This window comes from Perognathus longimembris, chromosome 2 (assembly GCF_023159225.1).
Source record: "Perognathus longimembris pacificus isolate PPM17 chromosome 2, ASM2315922v1, whole genome shotgun sequence".
In the NCBI taxonomy this organism is placed as follows: domain Eukaryota; kingdom Metazoa; phylum Chordata; class Mammalia; order Rodentia; family Heteromyidae; genus Perognathus; species Perognathus longimembris.
Window position 1 is genome coordinate 74,487,625 of NC_063162.1, and position 24,708 is coordinate 74,512,332.

The 24,708-nt window shown below is 38.5% G+C and overlaps 1 protein-coding gene across 10 annotated transcripts in view; it reads right to left on the reverse strand.

Moving 5' to 3' along the window:
* Positions 1-24,708, reverse strand: part of Bbs9 (Bardet-Biedl syndrome 9) — a 321,391-nt gene that overhangs the window by 228,504 nt on the left and 68,179 nt on the right. For 9 of the 10 annotated variants that reach the window (XM_048339489.1, XM_048339486.1, XM_048339483.1 and 6 more), the window contains 4 exons: positions 12,752-12,926; positions 7,495-7,579; positions 6,469-6,652; positions 5,688-5,817 (listed from right to left, as the gene is read on the reverse strand). In XM_048339489.1, coding sequence (XP_048195446.1) covers positions 5,688-5,817; positions 6,469-6,652; positions 7,495-7,579; positions 12,752-12,926 — 574 coding nt within the window. The remainder of the gene's footprint in view (positions 1-5,687; positions 5,818-6,468; positions 6,653-7,494; positions 7,580-12,751; positions 12,927-24,708) is intronic. The other variant, XM_048339488.1, reaches the window with a different exon arrangement.

Sequence of the window (24,708 nt, forward strand, 5' to 3'; positions counted from 1 at the left end):
AATAAAAGCTGGAGAGGTTGTAGGGGAAAAAACAACAACTCTAATACACCATAAATTAGTGCAACATCTATGGAAATTAGTATGGAAGGTCCTCTTAAAAGTAAAACTTCGGGCTGGGGATGTAGCCTAGTGGCAAGAGTGCCTGCCTCGGATACACGAGGCCCTAGGTTCGATTCCCCAGCACCACATATACAGAAAACGGCCAGAAGCGGCGCTGTGGCTCAAGTGGCGGAGTGCTGGCCTTGAGCGGGAAGAAGCCAGGGACGGTGCTCGGGCCCTGAGTCCAAGGCCCAGGACTGGCCAAAAAAAAAAAAAAAAAAAAAAGAAGTAAAACTTCCATGCAATCCAGCATGGGATTTATCTGAAGGACTGTAAGTCAGGACATAACAGGGGCACCTGCACACCCATGTTCACTGCAGCACTAAACACTATACCACAGCCATTTAAACCACCCAGATGCCTTACAACAGATGGATGGAGCAAGAATTTATATACACAACATAGTATATTCAATCCTTTTTTTAAATTTTTATTGTCAAATTGATGTACAGAGAGGTTACAGTTCATTAAGTTAGGCATTGGATACATTTCTTGTACTGTTTGTTACCTCCTCCCTCATTTCCCCCTCCCCCCTCCTCCTTTCCCTTTCCCCCCATGAGCTGTTCAGTTGATTTACACCAAACAGTTTTGCAAGTATTGCTTTTGTAGTCATTTGTCTTTTTACCCTGTGTCTCTCGATTTTGGTATTCCCTTTCAGTTTCCTAGTTCTAATACCAGGATACATGGTTTCCAATGTGCTCAGATAAGATACAGAGATAGTGCAGGTACAACCAAAGGAAGGGGATACAAGAGGATCATCAATAAGAGAAGCTATGGTTTTACATCACATGTTGAAAGTAATTACAACAGTGATAAAACAGTCGTTTCCATAACATGGAGTTCATTTCACTTAGCATCATCTTTTGTGTTCATAAGGGTATAGCTATTGGGCTCTTGTGATCCTCTGCTGTGACTAGCCTAAACCTGTGCTAATTAATTCCTTATGAGGGAGACCATAGAGTCCATGTTTCTTTGGGTCTGGCTCACTTCACTTAGTATAATTTTTTCCAAGTCCTTCCATTTCCTTACGAATGGGGCAATGTCAAGAGACATATGAAAAAGTGCTCTACATCACTGGCCATAAAAGAAATGCAAATCAAAACAACATTGAGATTCCATCTCACCCCATTAAGAATGTCCTATATCAAGAAAACTAACAATAACAAATGCGGTGGGGATGTGGCCAAAAGGGAAGCCTACTTCATTGTTGGTAGGAATATAAACTGGTTCAGCCACTATGGAAAGCGGTATGGAGATTCCTCAGAAGGCTAAACATAGAGCTCCCCTATGACCCAGCAGCCACATTTTTGGGCATCTGCCCAAAAGACCAGAAACAAGAACACACACTAAAGCCACCAGCACAACAATGTTCATTGCAGCACAATTTGCCATAGCTAGAATATGGAACCGACCCAGATGCCCCTCAGTAGACGAATGGATCAGGAAAATGTGGTACATATACACAATGGAATTTTATGCTTCTATCAGTATATTCAATCCTAAAATAAATAAAATTATATTATTTGCAGGTAAATGGATTGGCGGGAGGCCATCATATTAAGGCTTAAAGGTCACATTTTTTTTCTCTCATATGTGGATGAGAGACCTAAATGATAAACATGCATACAAATACATTCAGGATCACATATACAGATATATATGTTCAATCTGATTATAGTCTTCTACAAAGACTGTGAACATGTAAATTTATCATTGCCCTAAAAAAAATCTTTCCTATTCTACTTATATTTTCTACTAGCAACTAAGGACATATAATCTTTTTCTCTAAGAAATAGACATATAGAATAAAGTAAAATTGTCTTATCTTTGAAACCATGGAGGCAAATTCCAATTATGACAAAGGCCCACTACCTGAGAAGATGTAAAACTACATGAAGCTCCCAGTAAAGACGAAAGCAGTTGACAACCTGACACAAGTGATCTCCAGGACAAAAGAAGGAATGTACTTAGTGGCAGGCAAAATCCTTCATAACTAGAGAAAAGCAAATCACTTTCCCTGCGGGGCTGCGCTCTACTAACCTACTGAGTCGCCTGCATGTGCCTGCTATGGCTAGACAGCCAGAAACTCAAAACACAAACCTCCTTTACCCATCAGCATCTGTTTGTTGTTTCTGATATTCCTGGAAGTACTAGAGTTTGAACTTGGGACCTCACACCTGCTAAGCAGGAGGTCTACCACTTGAGATACATTACAAGCCCTGAAAGTTTCATTTTAGGAGATATTCACCACCTCAGTAAAAATAAGACTGGAGAAGTTATCCAGTGGAAACATGTGGTAAATAGAATTGTACCAATAAGATATTTAATTTGTAAAACAGAAAATCATTCAGCCAGCAAGCACTGAAGTACCACTCCTCCTCCTGGACTATACGGCATTTCCAAGGTTTCTGGCAGGCAAATCAAACATATTTACTATATAATGAAACAAAACCAAACAATCAGGTAGTGTAATTACTGTTATATTCTTTATAAGAATGGAAGACACTGTATTTTAAATTATTGCATTAAAAAATGATAGTGAAAACATAAGGCCAAGCAAAGTTCTAATTTTCATGAGAATTTTGTGAGAATTATGACCTAAATGACAAACACCAATAAAGATATGGCTCTTTAATTTACTTATGTAGTAACTGCCAGTGATTTCCATGAGAATAAAATACTCATCGATTTAACTGTCAACAGTTTACAAGAAGCAGCGGACCAAATGTCGACCATGGGCCAATGATGGTTTTGACACATGGAATAGGTACATTATAAATTAATTCTTTTGCTTTTTCACTATAATCAATCAATGTAAGACCTACAGATCCTCTCATAAAAACAATGGGAATATATGCATGCAAGTAATGATGACCACCAAAAAAAGACACATTTTAGTCCTAAAAATTCTTCAACAGAGGCTGGGAATATGGCCTAGTGGTAGAGTGCTTGCCTCATACACATGAAGCCCTGTGTTCGATTCCTCAGAACCACATATACGGAAAAAGCCAGAAGTGGTGCGGTGGCTCAAGTGGTAGAGTGCTAGCCTTGAGCAAAAAAGAAGCCAGGGGGGCTGGGGATATAGCCTAGTGGCAAGAGTGCCTGCCTCGGTATACCCGAGGCCCTAGGTTCGATTCCCCAGCACCACATACACAGAAAATGGCCAGAAGCGGCGCTGTGGCTCAAGTGGCAGAGTGCTAGCCTTGAGCGAGAAGAAGCCAGGGACAGTGCTTAGGCCCTGAGTCCAAGGCCCAGGACTGGCCAAAAAAAAAAAAAAAAAAAGAAGCCAGGGACAGTGCTCACGCCCTGAGTTCAAGCCCCAGGACTGGCAAAAAAAAAAAAAAATTCTTCAACAGGACTCACAAAAACTACTTGTTCAGATGAATAAATAAAGTACCAACAAGGGAAAGAAAAAAATTACACAAAATATGATTCTCTTCTTCTTGTGCTGTTATTCATTGAAAGAAATCAAAAGAGCTGCAATTTCCTATATAAAGAAATACACTTAGCCAAGAAAGTTTGCATCAAAAAGGTTTATTCCTGAATATAATAAAAAGTTATAAATAAAAAGAAGTTATCCCAGTGCTTATAATTTCTAAAGATAAATATGTTGCAGCTACCTTAGTAATAATTACTTCTGAGGTTTTTAATAAAAATTTAAATCTCTTCAAATGTTATCTTAACCTTTTAAAGCACATTGAAAAAATAAAACTCTTTAATTAAATAATTAGAATTTATTTTATGTATTAGTTTTGGAAAATATTTTTGGCAGTATCACATCTTACTGTTTGTAGTTACGATATGCTAGAAAAGGATAAGAAATAGGAAGGTTCCCTCATACATGTAAGGCCCAAGAATATAATTTAATTTATCTAGAGTTCAAGTACCTAGAATACAGACTACCCTTAATGTAAGCATCACATGCATACTATGTGGAATTTTTTTTAAAGTCAGTTGTGAGGCTTGAATTCAGGGCCTGGACACTTTCCCTGACCTCTTTTGTTCAAGGCTAATACCCCTACCACATTGAGTCACAGCTCCACTTCTGGTTTTCTGGTGATTAATCGGAGTCTCACCAACTTTTCTTGCCTGGGCTGGTTCTGAATTGAGATCCTCAGATCTCATCCTCCAAAGTAGCTAGGATTACAGGCGTGAGCCACTGACACCCAGTGGAAATTTCACTTTTTATTCATAATTTCTAGTTATGACTGGATCCTTAATCTATAAGCTGCATGTGGACTAGAAATTATAAATTAACAATACATATCTACTAAGAAGCCATAGGTTTACGCTTCTTTGAGTAAGGTTCCTTGAAAGTCTCGTACACAATGTGCATATATGCTAAGCATTTCAATGAAATACATTCCATAAATTGTCCACACCATCATTTTCCTATGCCCAACCAAAATACACAGAAACCACAGTGATTTTTAAGCTTAAAGACACTGGCTCCTAAAGAACAAGGAGCTGATGAGCCATGATAGGCCACATACACACAAGTGTGGATCTTTCTTCTTGCACCTGAGATGTGACTTGTAAGGCCAAAGAGAATACCAGTTGGATGGACATACAGCTGTAGCAAGAATTACTCACCCAGAAGAAAAATGCCTGACCATACCCTGCTTGCAAGCTGTGATTCCTGTTCTAAATCCTGCTAAAAGTGTGATACAGAGTGTCGATAATCTGTATAGTTGAACTTAAGAAGACCAGATGTTGAACACTGCAACAACCAATTTCAAATAGTTCAATTATTCTTCAGATAAAAATTGACCAAGTGTCCTATAAGTACACAGCAATTCTATTTACACAGTCTGCTCTCACAAAACATAAGGATGTAACTTCTTTGAAAAATACACAGTATTTTCCAAACAGTGTTTCTTGTTCTCCAACATGGCTTTAGATAAGCCATCAGTGCAAATATGAATGGCCTTACTGAACTTCAACAATATACTGACCCCTTATTTAGGCATTAGCTTATCCTGATCAGCGACTCTGGTGTCACTGAAGACAGCATTGTATGTGCAATAAGATATTCTAAAAAAAAACACAAAACTTATGGAGATTTGGAGAAAGTTGTGTTTCTAGACACTGGCTAAGATTTTCAGTTCCTGAACACAATTTCAGATTTTAAAGAGTTTTTCAAGATCTTGCCATTAATACCAACCACCTTGAAAAATTACTTGCTGAAAAACGGCATCCCATTCCTCAGATATTTGTCAAATTTTTTTTGTTTAATGTTAGACATAGATTTGACTCGTCATCTTAAAAAGTTCCATTAAACATCTAAACTACTTCAACACATGATCAGTAGCCAGTTATGCATCATAATAAGGTAGGAAACAAGTTGAAACATTATGAATTAATATAATATCCACACGTTCTATCAACAAATAATCTCTGAGAGCTAAATAGTGGTGCTAATTAAGGCCTTCTTACATCCTTCTCTCCTAACAAGCTATATTTTAAATATACTCACTATTACTGACATTCATTCACATTTTGCAAATTTACTTGCCAGTATTTCACAAGGCTTCTAGAGAATTCCTTGGCTGAGATCTTTAATGAAGCTGCAAAAATCAAGCACTTACTGCAACGAGCCAACTCTTACTGCCACAGGAACATGGGGGAGCTGAGTGGCCCACTTCAGGGTCACATCCTGATAAATCTGCAACATGCTGTTATGGTTTCCAATCAAAGTATTGATCGTTCCTTCAGAAACTGTGGGTTGAAGACACAGAAAGAGTAAGAAAACAGGCAAGTCAAACTGTAATTAGATGCCTTATGATATTAACATCTAGATTTCAACACACAAATGTTTTAGGTAATAAAACTTTATTTTGCAAAAAGAAAAATATTTTACAACTTCAAGCTATCCATACCAAAAGGAAACAAATCATTTTACAGATATGGAAAGTTCAGGTAATGATCAACATGTTTACATTTCAACCAGAAATTAAGAATTTCATTAACATTTAACCTAATGACTTTCTAAGCATTCTTGGAAATTCATTCTATCAGACATCACTGCTTTGTTCTTAAGTGATATTCACTCAGAAGCATGATCACCACATTATGGAAAGAATTAATAAATGATAAAGGCCAGTTCTGCAGGTTAATTTATACAAAGTAAGATGACTGACAGAACCATATATGTGCATTCTTATCAAACTTCCCTTCAAGCATTGAAAGTTGAATTTCCATTATTTGTTCGGTATGAAACTATTTTCCTGGATGTTTAAAACGTGTGTGTGTGTGTGTCTGTGTGTGTGTCTGTGTCTGTGTGTGTGTCTGTGTCTGTGTGTGTCTGGCTTTTTCTAGTATGTATAAGCCCTGACATATAGAAAAGATAAACAAAAACACTCTGCACACCTGAGCAGTATGGTAAGAAACAACTTGGGCTACAGTCAAGCTTCTTCATGAAACGAATCTGTCCATTATCCTTGAGGCAAAAGAGGTTCCTCTCACCAAGGACAAAAAGAGAAGATGCTGATGGACCAAAAGAGACAACGCATATATCCAGGGCTTGCTCTCCAATATTTAGAGTCCAATCCACCTGCAAAGCAAAATCTTAGGTTAACTTAGTGGCTAAGAGCAGAACAGTTCAGTCCATCTTTGTATTAAGTGCAAATTAACTTAATTAGATGCTTTAATAGAAACACAACAGTCAATTCTCCTTCATTTCCTTTTTGAGGCCTGTTGTTTTCTATCTTCGGATCTGGTTTTATTTTCTAGACTCCCAGCACGTTTTATCCCATCTCTTACCAGATGGCATTAGGAATTCAGTGACTCAAAAATACTCATGAAAAAGTCTTCTGCTTCTCTGAAAAACTTCTGTAAGAAAACTGCTGTTTGGAGAGGAAGCATTAAGCTAATTAGACAGTAGGTAAGCTGCAGTTAGACCTGAGTGAGAAGGTCTTGTGTATTACTGAACAGCATGGCGACTACATCTAACAGTAAGGTACTGTGTGCCCCAAAAGCTGGAAGAAAGGAAGGGCTTTGACTATTCTTGCCAAAAAAAGAAAGGGTGAATGTTTGAGAAGGTAAATTTGCTTAACCTTATTTAAACATTAAAAAATATACATATTTCAAAACATTACAAAGTATAACATTAATATATAAGATTTTATGCTTTCATTTATCAGTTAAAATAAACTTAATTTTCAAAAAGCTACTGTATTTACCTTGCAAGTTAAATTTAATAATAAATCATATAGATAATATTTTATTTACTATAGATAATAAATCACATAGATAAATTTTAGGTCAATGATATAACTGTACATACAAAACAGAAATGAATAAAATATATTTGATTTTCTTTCCAGGAATTCTCATTTTTAACAAACAAGCATGATTAAATAAGGCATTACTGAAATTTTTTTTTAAAGGCCTTACAATTAGTCTTTTTCCAGAACCAAGTTTTTGCTGGTCAGTCTCCTGCCTTTTATCTGCATCTGTTGCAAAAGCGAGTACTTGGTACCTGTACAAAATAGATGGAAAAGGGGTAAATGATTCTACAAAGGGCCATTGTAGCCAGATGCCAGTGGTTTGTGCCCTAATCCTAGCTACTCAGGAAGCTGAGATCTGAGGATTGTGGCTCAAAGCCAGGCCGGACAGAAAAGTCCATGATACTCTTCTTTCCAATTAACTATCAAATGATGCAAGTGGATCTGAATATTAGTCCTGAGTGAAAATAGCTCTGAGAAAGTGCCCAGGCCATGAGTTCAAGATTCAGTACTGGCACATGCAAAAAAAGTACAAATTATTTTAAACATTTGAAGCATGTCATGGGTAAGCATTATAAATAAATGGTCTCATAAGAGGGGGAACTAATTATCTTAGACTTCTCAACCTCTAGAACTGTAAAATATAAACTTCTATTCAAAAAATACCCAGCCATGCCAGGTGTCAGTGACTCACACCTGTAATCCTAGCTACTCAGAAGGCTGAGATCTGAGGATCATACTTCAAAGCCAGCTGGCTAGCAAAGTCCATGAGATTATTATCTCCAACTAATCACCAGAAAATTGGAAGTGGCACTGTGGCTCAAGTGGCACTATGGCTCAAGTGGTAGAGTGCTAGCCTTGAGCTAAAGAGCTCAGTGACAGTGCCCAGGCCCAGAGTTCAAGCCCCAAAACTGGCAAAAAAAAAAAAAATTCATCCTTGGGTATTCAGTTCTAGTGTTACAAAATACACTAAGACAAACAGCAACTCTAAAACCATCTTATCTCAGTTAGGAAACAATATTGATCCAAAGCTCTTACTTCATCAAGATGCTAGAATGAATATGTTAGACTTTGCAAGGCATGGAAACTGACAAAAAATCTACAGTAACATAAAAACCAGGCTGGCAGCTAATACCTGCAGCCCATTCACTCAGTATGCAGCACACAGAAGGAAGCTACTCCAGGGACAACAATGGAGAGTCAACTACCTGGACTCAGGTCCTTCCACACATGTGGTATGGATTCAGATACAGGCAGTAGGCACAGCTCAGAGTACTTGTGCTCACAGAAAGTGGGCATACATCCCCAGGAAGCTGATGGCAGAAGCAAGGAGTTGCATAGGAGATGTACTCTAAGTAGAAGCTCACAAAGAGAAGGCTAGGTTTTAAAAGATGAGTACAAATTTATCACGCTGGCACTGGCAGCTCACACCTATAACCCTAAGCTAAGAATGTGAAGATTGCAGCTCAAGCCACAAAAGTTCAAAAGATCCTTCATAACCCATAGCTGAGCAAAGAAATAGCAAAGTTATGTCATTCTAACTACTTTGGGAAGCTAAGAGGGGAGGACTGTAGGACCAGGACTGCCCAGATAGACAATTCAAGAGACTATTATGGCTAAGGGAAGCAGAACATGGTGGCACGCACCTGTAACTTGGCAGTTAAGGGAAGCCTAAAAGTAGGTGATTACTGCTCAGGTGCTTTCCCTAGCAGGAAGCAAGAGCCTGTCCTAAAAATAACCAGTGAAAGAGAAGGCTGGATACATCTTAGTGACAGGGTGCCAGCGTAGGAAGCACAAGGAACAGAGTGCAAACCCCAGCTTTGGAAAAAAGAAGTTACCATACTTGGAAAGAGGTAAGTGGCATGCTGGCAAGGGCAAGAGCATATGTGAAGGCATACAGCCATAAAAGAGACATGAAAAGCCATAGGAAGGCTTGAGGTATGTGAGCAAGAAGGAGTGAGTCATGGGAAATGAGACAGAAAATATGGTAGGGAGAAGATCCCAGTCTGGTAAAAGCATGCTAAAAAAATTCCAAAGGTGGCTGCAGCAAAAGACTTTTCATCATCTGAGTCTGACCTTCAAAACCCAAGCTTCCAAAAGGACCAAACTCTGGACCTTGTATTCCAACTTCCTACCCAGGTCACAGTAACAGAAACAGTAACAGCCAGGCACAGCTGGTCCTGCCTTAGGTCTCAATTCAGGTACTACCCTACTAGAGGATACTATAGATATTAATGAGATAGTTGCAAAATCCAGCTATTTGAAGTTTCTTATGTAACTATAAAGAGTTACTATTTCATCTGTGGCCTCATTAACATCAAAACAGCAAGAAGAGACTTGACCAAAACTGACACTTAGTTTCCAAGGATGGACCACTGTCTTTCTGGAAGACAACTCAGAAGAGTATTTCATTACTTTAACATACTGGAAGGAGAAGTTGATGACAACAAACTCAAATTGCATGCATGTTAACTCCTCTTAACTGTGGCCAATAACCTATGCAGAAATGTGGTCCCCAAACCAAACAATTTCAAGCAGCTTGGAAAGTAGGAAATAAAGAATACAGTTGAATTTTTTTTTAATTACCACTCATATGTTCAGCAATAGGAACTAGAGGGGGAAAAAAAAAAAAAAAAGAAGCCTTCCTCTGAAGGCTGCTGAGCAAGCCAATGCAGGAAGACTTTGGGATGGGCCTGGCACATTCTCAGAAGACAAACATAGCACATTCCAATGAGTGGTACTACTTCTGGATCCATGAAGCACTTCAGTCAGACTCCACCACAGAATTTGGTGCCCTTCCACATACAGCAGAACACAGCAGCAAGGAACTAAACTGTGCCCTGACTACAGGGCAACAGCAGACACTCTGAAATCAGTTATCTGCAAGTGAAACATAGCTGTCACCTCAACAGGTAGCAGGCAATTTTGAAACCCTGCTGTTTATCCTAGAGAACTTTACTACAAAAGGACATCAGGGACAGCTCATCTCTACAACAGTTCACAAGCTCTTCCTACTGCCATGGATACTCACTTGCACTACAAAATGCCAGAAACAAACAGAAGCTTTCTTTAAATATTGTCAGTCCTCCATACACTTTCTGCTGAACACCTGCTTTCAATTCAAGGCAAGTTTTTCAGGCTCTTCAGAGGCTACAAAATACCTTCCACGTGGGCAATTACTCCTGGCCAGGAAGAAAAATCAAGAAGCAAGTATATATCAGTGAAAGCATGAAGCACAAAAAGGCTTAAGGGAATGCTGAACAGCTATTCCATGAACGAAGGAGAGGATAAGATACTATGTGCAGGTGATCAAGGAAGAACTCAGGGAGTAAAGAAGCTTCCAAACAGAATTTTCATGTTCAAAGAAGGAAGAAAGGAAAAGCAGGTCAGACACAGGGGAAAGGCTGAGAAAAAGATGAGAGAGAGAAGCCTTTCTCATAGATGGAAAACACATATACTTAGATTGGGCCAGAGCCTAAGCCTGGTGAAAAACAGACCCTTCTTTTTTGTTGTTGTTTGTTTATGTGGTACTGAGGAATCAAACCCAGGGCTTCATGCATGCTAGGCAAGCACTCTACCACGAAGCCACCTTCCCAGCCCAGAACCTTCTTTGAAATAGTCAACTAAACTCAGCATCTTAAATGCTTACTTTAAAAAAGTGTGTAGACTACTTAGCAATGTACTAGGAGGGGCTGCAGGTGCTGGGAGGTAGAGACAGAGAGAGGGAAGAAAATAAAGTCACTCTGATGTACTCCAATGACCTTCCTACACTCAGTTCTCACTTAGAAGTAAGCCCACCTCTGATCCTCGAAGCCTCCTCAGTGCTGCAGGCAAAAAAAAAACACACACACACACACAAAAAAAACACAGTGCACTAAGTAGCTGAGTGGCAGGCTGCCATTCCACCTGTCTGACCACTGCTTGAGGACAATAGATAGGTCTAATTTGCCTGTACATTCTAGGCAGGACCTTTTACACTATATAGTACAGAAAAGGTTCTTGGAAAATGTGTGCTGACTGGAGGACTGAATAAATGAACTGAAATATTCAGTCAGTGAACAGATGTTTAAGACATTTGGGTCTCAGGGACCTGATGATAATATAGATGATAATACTCTGGAATATTTCAGTGTAATAAAAAAGCAAGCTTATGTGTGGCAAACAACCTGTTTTAGGCAATTATTTATCTATCTAGGATTTTTTTTTAAGATAACTGAACCAGTTACCTTTAAAAATCCCTTCCTGAGGCTGGGAAGGTACCTTAGTGGTAGAGTGCTTGTCTAGCATGCGTGAAGCCCTGGGTTCGATTCCTCAGTACCACATAAATAGAAAAAGCCAGAGGTGAGGCTGTGGCTCAAGTGGTAGAGTGCTAGCTTTGAGCAAAAGAACCTTCAAGCCCCAGGACTGGAAGAAAAAAAAATCCTTTCCTGTAAATTAAGAAGATGGGTAGGGTTGGAAGAAATGGGAATAAATGATGAAAGGGGTGACATTGATTGTGATGCATTATACTCATAAATGTACATGTTGAATTGGAACCCCTCTGTACAACTACTTAAAGATAACAAAAATACAAAAAAAAACCATAAAAATATACCTTCCAAATGGGAAACTGCACACTGCAGAGGTAATGGGGGTTGAGGTGTGTGTATGTGTGTATATGCATGTATACATGTATACACACACACACAGCATTGAATGCCAGTAGAGTCACTGCCTGGCACCAAAAGGAACTAACTCTGGGACATCAACACCCCCGAGGGTACCAAAGTCTGCAAATGCTCAAATCCCTTGTAGGTAAACTAGAAACATCCCTGTATGCTCTTATTCTTTGCAGTGCTGGGGATCAAGCCCAGAACCTTGTGCATGCTAAGCAAGTACTCTACTAAGAAGCTGCATCCCAAACCCTCATCTACTTTAAATCATCTCTACTTTGTTCATAATTGCTAATACAATGTAAATGCATTTAATCTTTATAATGAACTTGTCAAAATGAACAACCTTACCGTCTTTTGGAGCCTGGGTAAGGACAATGTTATGGTTTGATTATGAAATGTCCTCACAGGCTCATGTGTTGAACACCTGGTCCCCAGCTAGTGGTATTATCTTGAGAAGTTCTAGAAATCTTAGGAAGTTGGCCTGGTAGAAGGAAATAGGCCTCTCTCCAAATACCGCTCCAATTACTGTACAACATTGCCTTTCAGATATCCTACATACAAGGGTGATAAATTCAAGCATTTTCTATGAGGTATCAACTTGACATGTGCTTAATCCTTATACCAAGGAAAGTGAAAGTCATCCCTGTTATATTTTATCAAAAAAATCAGTCACTTTTTCTTTTGTAATATTCAGCTGTTTATGGAAAATAATTAACCACCACCAAACTCATCTAAAAATCATGGTTGCAAAGATTGGCAATACAGACTTACTTGTAACTTTCCACTTGTCGGCAGGAGGAAACAGTGATGAAGGAATCTGTTCGGGGACTATATACAAGGGGGCCAGGCAGCAGGGAACCAGGGAGAAACCTCCCAAAGGCAAAGCTTTCCTGCTCAAACACCATAAGCATCCCATCCACAGACTGGATGCAAATTAAGTCTCGACCTAAGAAGAAATGAGAGAAAATTAAGTAATCAATTCTTTTCGTGTTTTTTGTTTCTTTGTCTGTTTGTTTGTTTTGCTGGTCCTGGGACTTAAACTCTGAGCCTGGATGCTGTCCCTGAACTCCTTTTGCTCAAAGCTAGTACTCCACTACTTGAGCCACAGTAGCACTTCAGGCTTTTCTGTGATTCAGTGGAGCTAAGAGTCTCATGGATTTTTCTTCCCAGGCTGGCTTTGAACTGAGATACTCAGATCTCAGCTTTCTGACTAGCTAGGCATGAGCCACTGGCACCTGGCAATAATCTTAACTCATCACTATCCATCACAAATATGTCAATGTTAATTTTCCCTATAAGACAACCCCATGGTATTTTAAAGTTTAAACCATAAATCAATGATGCTATCTGGTTATTGATATGAATGCATATAAATTTCAATTTTTATGTTCAGAAAGCTCTATAATTTTAAGTACATTTACTTTTATTTGACCTCATTGGTAAAATTTGGTCAAGATAAGCACTGAGAACAATTACAACTCTTTGTAATAATTTTTTTTCTAAATTCAAAACTTAAAACAATTCCTCATAGGACCACTTACCTTTATGTCAGGCTCACACTTTAAAATGACTTACACATAATAGACAACAGACAGTACTGGGGGTGCAGCTCAATGCACAAGGCCCTGGCTACTCTCTCTCTCTCTCTCTCTCTCTCTCTCTCTCTCTCTCTCTCTCTCTCTCTCTCTCTCTCTCTCTTCCCCTCTCCCTCCCCCTCCCTCTCTCCAGATCAATAGGCCTATCTCAGGTATTCAATTTGTACAAACCACAGTGTTAAGCAGTGTTGAGAATGAAAAGTGCTATTTACTAAGACCCCTGACATAAAGACTGATTGCAACATGTCCTCTATCAGTACTATGATAAGAGTTTGTGAAATGCACTGACATAATGATGATTTCTATGATACAGTGTCCCCTAACCTGAGAAAGACATAGTGACTAGCACTATATTGTACTATATACATTGGAGAAAAATTAACCCACTCATTATGTCAGTCACTCTTAGCCCATATTTACTGTATCAGTGACAATATTATGTACAGTATATTTCAAAGAGTAACTTTGCTGCAAGAAATGTAATCACTACCTTACTATGTAACTGTAACCCCTCTGTACATCACCTTGACAAAAGAATTAAATTTTTGAAAGAGTACATTTGCTTATAATGAAATTAAACTGTATATAAATAGATTATATTGTCATAGTTGTATTTGATGACACCATTGGGCAATTTTCAAAGGAACATATATTGTCTATAGAATTGTTTACTGAGGGGGAAAAAAACCACAAATTTTTGCTTAAGACTACAACATACTCTCTAGCCCAGCTTGACTGATAGAAGATGCTAATCAGACTTAACCAGTCTGTACGGTATGTCAAACTGAATACTGTCTAATAAATGGATGTTTAATAAGCATATATCTGAACCATTCAGAGGCCTCTTTAAAGATAAACTGTTCATATTAGTGCTGTTTGAAGAGTACTTTCCCAATGCTCAGAATCCTTCATAATTTTTTACAATCAGTGTTCTAAGTTTTAAATTGTCATTACACATCCCACTATTAAAAACTCCCCCAAAGAGTTTTTTAACTTGCATGTATGCTGTAAGTGCAGTCATAATCAAAGAGTGCCCCTCTTAGCCACTGAGCAGTACTACCTGCCCATTCCTAGAGAGAGGGAATAGTGTAATAATGACTCAGAAGTTCAATCCAAGCTGCAAGGTCTTTGTAAATAAAATCATTGAAAACTTTTTTTAAGTGGGAGACCAAGATCTCCCCAGGGCATCAATCCCTGTTTTAATGATAGCTCTAACTATTGTACTTTTTATGAACAGAAATCTATTTTTTTTTTAAAAAGCCAGGCACTGGAGGCTCAGGCCTATAATCCTAGTTACTCAGGTGGTTGAGATCTGTGGATTGTAGTTCAAAGCCAGCCCAGACAGGAAAGTCTGTGAGACTCTTATCCAATTAACCACCAGAAAACCAGAAGTGGCATTGTGGCTCAAGTGGTAGAGCAATAGCCTTGAGGTAGAGAGCTCAGGGACAGTGCCCAGGCCCTGAGTTCAAGTCCCACCACTGACCACCCCCCCAAAAAAACAACAACGCTATCTATCCCTAGAGCTTCAGCCCTCTCATTAGTTAAATGAGTGTATCTCTACAAGAGCTCCACGATTAGTAACTCATCTTAAGCTAAGGTGCCAAGAATCCATAATAGAGAAAGGATAGATGGAGATGGGAAAATGGGTATCTACATGCAAACAAAGAGAAAAAAAGGAGAAGGAAAAGGGAGTTACTAAAAAAGTTATCTATGTGAAGGGTTAGGTAGCTATGCTAATTAGCTTCATTATATATCACAGTGTACACCTTGAAGGTATTCAATTATTACTAATTATACCTCAGTGGAACTAGGGGGAAAAGAAAGAGCTCCCAAGTTAGAGGTTGTCCGACTCCTTAAGACTGCAGAGAACATATAAGACACGATGAATTACATAATAAAATAAACGTTTTCATCATCTGCTTACCCAGCCCAGAAGAAAACAGCAAATTACAAAGGGATGAAGCAATGCCAGCTGTGCGCAGTGAAAACTAATGCCTCAACAAAATCAAAGTAACCAAAACATCTATAAGGTATGTAACCAAAAAAATTTTTTTAAAGTCTGAATTCATTGTAGGAGCAATTATTAGCCCTATCTGCCTCAAAAAAAAAAAAAAAGAAATGTCACATTATAAAAGACTATGAGTTACTATTTTGATTTACTATAGCTTGGTAAAGCTCATTCATTTGTAAAATGAGCTGTGGCACAAATTTTAACTGCTTCTCCACAGCCATTCTTCCTTGATACCAGTAGACACATGTCCATCCCAAATAAGGCCGACACAATTGGTCCTATTACAGATAACGGCACATGATTAGGAGGAGACGTTATCGGAACATCTCTCAGGCCAAGGCACTGCCCTCCCCATGACAGCAAGACAATGGACTAGAGCAGCTGTCTTGACCTCAGATGAAGTCACATATTGAGGAAAACAGAATCTCTCTACCAGACCTGGACCTTCTCATCTCCAGATAATTAAATAGGACAGAAATAACCATCTTCCTTCTTTAAGCCATCATTAAGTTTGCGTATTTTTAAGGCAACTATACCTATAACTCTGTGTGTGTGTGTGTGTGTGTGTGTGTGTGTGTGTGTGTGTAATGCAAAACCTAATCTTCAATGTTTGATTGTGGTTGACTGGATCGTGGTACCAAAAATCAAGCAAATGTGCAAGACATATTGGGACAACTAGAGAAATTTGAATATGACTGCATATTAGATAACTTGGGGAAATAATTTCTTCACCGTGATAGCAGTATTGTAATGTAAGAGAACACACTCACAGGAAGAAGTATGCTAAAGTATTTATGGATGAAGCAGTATTAAGGTCTGTAACTTGACCTTCAAATAGTCCATCAAAAAGGTTGTACTTTTACAACTATTGACGAGGTGTGAAAATATAGGTGTGCATGTTACTTTTTCTATTTACATTTTGTAGAAAAAACTGCATGCTTAAATATATTTTTGTATATGAAACACTTATGGAATGACCTTGACCTATGGTAGAGGATATTACAGTAACCAAATATATTCCTGGTATCTGTTTTATTAAAGCCTGTGAGCTCACAAAAGTATTTGCCAACAAAAATACCAATAAAAATAATGTTCATTTCAACATGGAGTTTTCAGTCTCCCAAAGGCCATAAAGTGGTCCTCTATAAAGTGGCCCTCAGACCAGCACCATCAGCAGCATCCAATGTGGCCCTCAGACCAGACCATGAGCAGTATCCAACGTAGCCCTCAGACCAGACCATGTCCTCTCAGAAATGTAAATCTAGGATGCTAATCTAGACCCACTGTATCAGAAACTCTGATGGAAGAGCCAAACAAATCAAGGGTCTAATAAGATACAGAGACTATTCAAACCCACACTGAAGTTTTAGGACTATTGCCTCAGTAGGATAGGATAAAATCCAAGGCTTGAAGAAAACAAACCCCAGAGAAATATAGCAGCCCGTTCGTTTTTCCTTAGCAGCACAGGGGAAAGTACTAAATACATCATGAAGTCCAGGGGGCTGACTCTAGTCAGATAACCTAGACCTGAGTCCAGTTCCAATTATCAGCCGTAAACTTGAGCTGAAGTTTCCTCATCTGCAAGACACTGTACAGCAGAATTAGAAATTACAGTATGAAAACTAGGTCCAGCAGTGGCAAACATTGTATCACATTATTATTTTTATAATTAGACTCACAAAACAAACTAGATCAGCATTTAATTGCTTACTGTTACATATATCATAATACATGGTTCCTTGAAAAAAAAAAAAGACTTACTTCTCTTCTCCTCTCTAAGGGATATTTACTCACTGTTCTCCCACACTAAGCCAAGCTATGAAACCCCTTTCTAAAACTGAGTGGAAGCTCTGGCTTACACAAATCAATTACTATCCCACTAGCCACAGTGACAGAGCCAAGCAAGTCAAGGGTTTAACAAGCTATAGAGGAAAGTCACACCAAATGAGAAGCCAAATCCCTAAGTTGAGCTGAACTTCCAAAAAAAGTTACATTGCTTTTCTTTTCTTTTGCCAGTCCTGGGGCTTGGGACTCAGGGCCTGAGTCCCTGGCTTCTTTTTGCTCAAGGCTAGCACTCTACCTCTTGAGCCATAGCGCCACTTTCAGCTTTTTCTGTTTATATAGTGCTGAGGAATGGAATCCAGGGTTTCGTGCATGCTAGGCAAGCACTCTACGTACCACTAAACCACATTCCCAGCCCCACTGTGTCTAAGGACACAGTTAAGTGAGAGCCTCAGAAGGCACTCTTGGCACCTGGGCATCAAGCCACCTCTAAACTTTGCAGGCAGTTAGTTCTCATCAATGTGGAAGCCACTTTGAGCTGGGTCTCTTACTCTGAATCAAACCAGTCAACCATTTTTTCTTCTGAGAGAGGTTACAGGTTGAGGTTTATGTCTTCCCTTTACTGTGATCCCACAGACCCCATCCTTACTGTCACTGGAGAACAAACCACCCACTGAAACATCCCATTTCCATGATTCTAATTAACCCTAAACTCAAAAGCAGAAACCTGACTTTACTCATCTATATAAATCCAGCAACTATAAAATAAACAATATGGTAGATACATTAATAAATGCCTGTTGGGCTGGGGACATGGCCTAGTAGCAAGAGAGCTTGCCTCGTATACTTGAAGCCCTGGGTTCGATTCCCCAGCACCACATATACAGAAAACGGCCAGAAGTGGCGCTGTGGCTCAAGTGGCAGAGTGCTAGCCTTGAGCAAAAGGAAGCCAGGGACAGTGCTCAGGCCCTGAGTCCAAGGCCCAGGACTGGCCAAAAAAAATAAAAAAATAAAAAAATAAATGCCTGTTGCACTGAGGTGTTTCACACTGTATGTGAAGTATGTGAAAATGCTCTATTTATTTCAATCTTGCTACTGATATTTAGAAACTGTAGGAATCAACTCAAAACATTACTCAAAATTAAATAAGACCTTCAAATCACTGTTTTTGATCTCAGAACATATCTCACAATACATATCAAAGGTTCCCCTTATACATAATGGGAATAGAAAGAATGGTCCAGAAAAGCAATGGAAGTTTTGTGGGTCTGATAGAACAGAGCCACAGAAAACCTTCATAAAAATGAGCTCAGCTTCCTGTTTGCTATATAAAAACATTCATATCTATCTCCATAAAGAAAAGTTCTTTTGCCAGGCACCGGTAGCTCATGCCCATAATCTTAGCTAATCAGAACTGAGATCTGAAGACCACAGTTCAAAGCCAGCCCAGGCAGGAAAACCCCTGAAACTTTTATCTCCAATTAACTACCAAAAAAGCTAGAAGTGAAACTGTGGCTCAAGTGGCAAAGTGCTATCCTTAAGCAAAAACATTGCTCAGGCAGTGAGTGCAAGCCCCTGTGTGTGAATGCATGTGTGTGCGCGCACACACACACACACACGCACACACACACACACAGAGTGATGGAATCTGTAGAGCTATTTCAATGACCTGACCATGAACTATATACTCAGCATCATTCTTACCACAAGCAATAGCAATAGTACTATTATACAGAGCACCTATTATACCTCTGTACTAAACACTTAACCAGCATAATGACTATCATCTGTAGTAACTCTAAAATTTGCTTAGTACATTTAACCAGCATATTGACTATAAAGCTCAACAACTCTACTCATGTTTCAACAAACTTTTAGTCTCATTTTACCCATGAAATGATTAACTAAAAGAGCATGAATAATTTGTCCCACATCTCTCCAGTTCCCCAAATCCTTGGGAGGCAAAACTTATAACCATTTTGCTCCAGAAAACTAGAGTTTATTAATTACAGTGAACTTCCTGGGAAAAGTTTCATGATAAAAATTCAATACATACCAGACTGCAAAGAGAACAGAGATCAAAGCTAATAGTAGAGGGAGTTTCTGGGAGAGAAAAACACATTAGCTAAAGATGTATTTAGCCAATGGGGTGGTACATACCTATAATCCCAGTACTTGGCTAAGACGGAAGGATCCTAAGGTTTGAGGCTAGCTGGGACTATATTATATGACCTTGTCTCCAAAGGCAGGAAGGAGGAGAAAAGGAAGGAGGGAAGTCAGGCTTTGGCAGTTAGAGTTGATCCTCAGGTCAATAGATAAAGTTTTACCACAGATCACAAAAACAAAAGGAAACACTGAAAACTAACATCTTAATGGTAATTCCTAAAACTTTATGCCTCAACTATACAGGAAAAAAATTTCATGAGAATTTAGATGCTTATTCCATTAATCTTGAACACAAGAGAAAAATAATACATGGTTTGAAATATTATTTGTAAGATCTGAAAAGAAAAGGTCCTATGAGGACCACTTTGAAAGAATACTGCAAATCACTATTTCTTATTTTCAAAGGCAAAGAAAAAGGTTTGTGCCTTCAGGCAACAGAGGACAGAAAAGAGAAAGTTTATCATGTCAGCCTCATGAAAGGAATATTTATTAAATAGTATTAAATAGTATTTCTCATCTCAGGGTGTTAAAAATATCATATGATCAAAGCTTTTACATCATACAAAAACTAGTAATCAACTACATGTTGAACTAACATACTGATTAACAGTTTTCTCATCTAAATGACTATCTGTTCTGTAAAAGTATGTGGGGACAGTATTTCTTTTTTTTCCATGTATGTATGTATATATGTATTTATGTATGTACGTATGCATGTATGTATGTATAAATGAATGTCAGTCCTGGGGCTTGAACTCAGGGCCTGGGCACTGTCCCTGAGCTCTTTTGCTCAAGGCTAAGGCCTCTATCACTTTGAGACACAGTGCCACTTCAGTTTTTCAGTGGTTAATTGGAGGTAAGAGTCACACAGGATCTTTTCTGCCCAGGATGGCTTCAAATCACAATCCTCAGATGTCAGTCTCCTGAGTAGCTAGGATTACAGGCATGAGCCACCAGCACCCACCTTTGTTCCTTCTATTTTTAAAAATGCATGTGCAGCCAGGCACCAGTGGCTCATGCCTGTAATTCTAGCTACTTGGGAGGCTGAGATCTGAGAACAGCAGTTCAAGGCCAGACCAGGCCGGCAAGACTCTTATCTCCAGTAAACTATTCAGAAAAAGTGGTGCTGTGGTTCAAGTGGTAGAGCACTAGCCTTGAGCAAAAAAAGTTCAGGAACAGTGCCCAAGCCCTGAGTTTAAAAAAAAAAAAAGTAAATATGCATATAACATACTTCCATTAAATTAACCACTTTTGCTTCTCACACTTCCCCCGGTTTATGGTACTAGAATGTGAACTCACACTTGTAATGCAGATTCTCTACCACTTTAGCCAGACCTCTAGCCCTTTCTTTTGTACTTAGTATTTTGGGGGATAGTCTCTAGCCTCAGCTGTGCTCTTCAGACTTGGGCTTCCCTGTGATGCTGGGGATAATAGATGAAGGCCAAAGTGCTTCTCTTGTAGCTGGGATAACAGGCATGTGCCACTGTGTCAGCCACTTATTGAGATGGAATCTAATTTTTATGCCCAAGTTGGCTTTGAACAGGGATACCAATCTCAGCCTGCCAAGTAGCTAGGATTACAGGCTTGAGCTATCATGCCCAGATCTAGTAGTTGTTCTTAGTCCCCCAACTTTTTAAACAATTTTAACAGGTTCCAGTATTCTGCTTTCATACATGTGTATGTCTTCCCTTTTCACTGATTTGTCCCTCCAAGACAGTAACCATGTTATAATGGGTCTTTAAAAAAAAAAATCTAGATCCCACATATGAGAGAAAACATGGGCCATTTGTCTTTCTCGATCTGGGGTATGATGTTCTCCAGCTCTATCCATTTGTCTGCATCTTAGGTTAATTTCATTTTTCTTTATAACTCAATACTACTCCATTGTGTATATATGCCACATTTTCTTTATCTGTTCAGTGAGGTGATGAACACTGAGGCTGATTCAATCATTTATCTATTGTAAATAGTGCTGCTATACAACATACAGGTGTGCTGGTGTCTGGACTTAGGCTACCTGCTTTTTTTTTTTTAACTTTCAGGACCATTCTTCAGAGTTAATACAACAATCTGGTCATAGTAACAAAGCAAGCAGATGAAAATCATCAATACAGTGTTGACAGCTGCCCAAAGGAATCGCTCACCTTCAGATTTCCTCATATCAGAAACCAAACATAATGTATAAAGACACAGAATTCATATGCACAAAATATACTGAGGAAACCTTGTTTCAGATGTTTAGATTCCCTTTATCATGCAAAACATGTGCTGACCAATTGTCCTTAAAATGAAATTCCATCTTCACCATCCCAAGTTGGAAGCCAGTAACAACGTGAGAAGATATAATTAACAATAATATACAATGGATTTATATTTAGGTCTGCCTGAGGGAAATCATAGAAAACATTATTCTCAGTCAACAATGAGACATAGTTGTTGAGATTATTGCATACAAAGGAATCATTGGACAAGTTGAAAAAGGAAATAAAGATCTGTAGTCTGTGCCTCATTATTTACTGTGAACAAAAGGCTACCTGCGTTTATGTTCCTTCAGATGCAGGCCTGTTAGTGGTAGATTGGGATCAAAAGTAATTTTAGGGAGGAGGTTACAAGCTTGATTAAAAAAATAATGTACTCACTGCCTTACATATAAACTGTAACCCCTCTGTACATAACTGTGACAACAAAGGAAGGAAGGAAAGAAGGAAGGAAGGAAGGAAGGAAGGAAGGAAGGAAGGAAGGAAGGAAGGAAGGAAGGAAGGAAGGAAGGAAGGAAGGAAGGAAGGAAGGAATATAGTTCTTGTTTTAGCCTCCTAAGGAACCTCCATACTGATTTCCATAATGGTTGCACTAGGTTACATTCCTACTAACGGCATGTAAGGGTTCCTTCCCATATCTCCCCACACTACGTTGTCATGAAGCATTTGTTCTTGCTTGTTTTCCTGATTATAGCTATTCACTCTGGAGCAATATGGAATTGTAATGCTGTTTTGATTTGCACCACAAGTTTTTTTTCCTATCATGCATTTTCTATCATTCATACTACAGCCACAGTGTTCTATTTCCCCCCTTTCTCTACTTGTAAAGTGTTTGTAGCACAGCAGCAGAGTACATGAAAGAAGACTACCATTACCTACCATGCTACATGTTTTCCAAGTCTCTCTGGAGTCATTTTTCTTTTAGACACTGAGTAAAAATATAAGTGAAGAAATGCAAACGTGACCTATAGCCAAGCATATATTGCAGTCCAGCTTTCAGTTGTCAAAAGGCAGGCAGGAAACATCAAAAGACTAACACAGAGAAAGGGAGGAGTGCAGAAGTCTATGCAACTTCCTCTCTCTCTCTCACATGAAAAACTTGTAGTAAATACAGAAAAACTGGAGCACTCATTCATTAATCTTTAGTGCAAACCTAACCTGAAAATGAGGAAACATGTTTTCCATGACAAAGACATAAAAATGTCCTCAGTAGGATTCCAGTAGATACTGCCTTCCAAACAACCAGTGGATGGATTTCTAGAGCTTGTAGGGTTATAAAGTTGCCATTAAATATCACTTTTTTATTTTACTCTCATACAAATAAACCTGCCACCATCTGTAGATGCACACTGTTTACACTTAAAAATCAGTAATTGGTAATTAGTTGAACGAAAAAAGTGTTAGCTTCTTATTACACTGTTTTTTTTTAACATTCTACAAGGAATTTGTGCCTGATATCCAATTAGATTTAAAGTTTAAATCCTTAGCCATAAATAAATTAATTTTACAGCCCTAAGCAAACACAGGAAATCAACAAATAGAATACATGTGTCAAGCTAAATAGCTAATATTTAAAATTACATACCATGGAAAAATTACACAAATTCTCAACTACTATCCAAGTGTTACCTCAATAAATAACTTTATGAGACTAATTACTTTAGGACTCAGGAAAATAAGAGTTGGGTCTACATACTAATTCTTCTCATGAACTTTACTTTTGACATTTTAATGTGTCTCATATTAATATCAAACTTTAATAGATCTACAAAGACCACTACTATGTACTTTGTCAAGCTGTTTATCACAGCCTTTTCCCTTAAACTGTGAACTAGATTAATAACAATATAAACAAACTACAAGCATTCATTAAATTAGCATTATGTGTGATGGATTCGGTACGAATGTTGTGTTGGAGTTTAAAAAAGGGCCCATTAAGGTTATATTGTCACATGAATCCTCCAAATAGGAAATTATTTCTCAGACGCAGTGATCATGAAAGTTTTAAAAACAATTTCCAGCCAGGTGCCAGAGGTTCACATCTGTACTTGTAGTTACTAAGGAAGCTGATATCTGAGGATTGTAGTTCTAAGCCAGCCCCGTCAGAAAGTCCATGAAACTCTTACCTCCAATTAACCCCCCCAAAAAATCAGAAATGTAATTGAAGCTCAAGTTTTAGAGAACTAGCCTTGAGCAAAAACAGCTCAGGGACAGTGGACAGGCCTTGAGTTCAAGCCAGAGAACAGAAACAAAAACAACAACAACAAAAAAAAAAGATTTCTACTCAACCAGTACATGCTAGAGAGACATAGTTGCTATTCTCAGAGAGTTCAGTGAATATGAGAGTTAAACAATTAATATAACAACGACACTGAAATAATTTAAAGGACTAGGGGAGGGTAATTAACAATGTCTGAAAAAAATCAGGATAAGCTTAGCACAAAGGTAACACTTAGGCCTCCAGGTTAAGAGTTTACCAAGCAATTGAAGAAGAAAAGGCAGATGGAAAGCAGGCACAAAAATCAGTGATGAAAGAGTTAATTATATCTGGAGGGTGTTGGGAGAAAACCAAGAAGTGGAAGGGAAACATGTTAATGAATACAGCAAGCTTATCATCCCAGAGAGGAAAGCTATAGCTCAAGACACCTAAAGATACATCTCTGCATCTTTATCTCAACTCTGAGAGCTTATCACCTTCCTCATCGGTGAAAACTGTGATGCTGCTGTAAGGAGTAAATATAATGAAAATTCACACTGCTTAGTACTGTAAGCTCCCAGTAAGTAGTGCTTCTTATTACATAATCACCCTGAACCTTACAAATCAAATTATGTGAAAAAATAAGTAAATGACTTATATTTACCAAATAATGGAGCACCTAAATATGTCAAACAGAACTACAGAACAAGATAGACCCA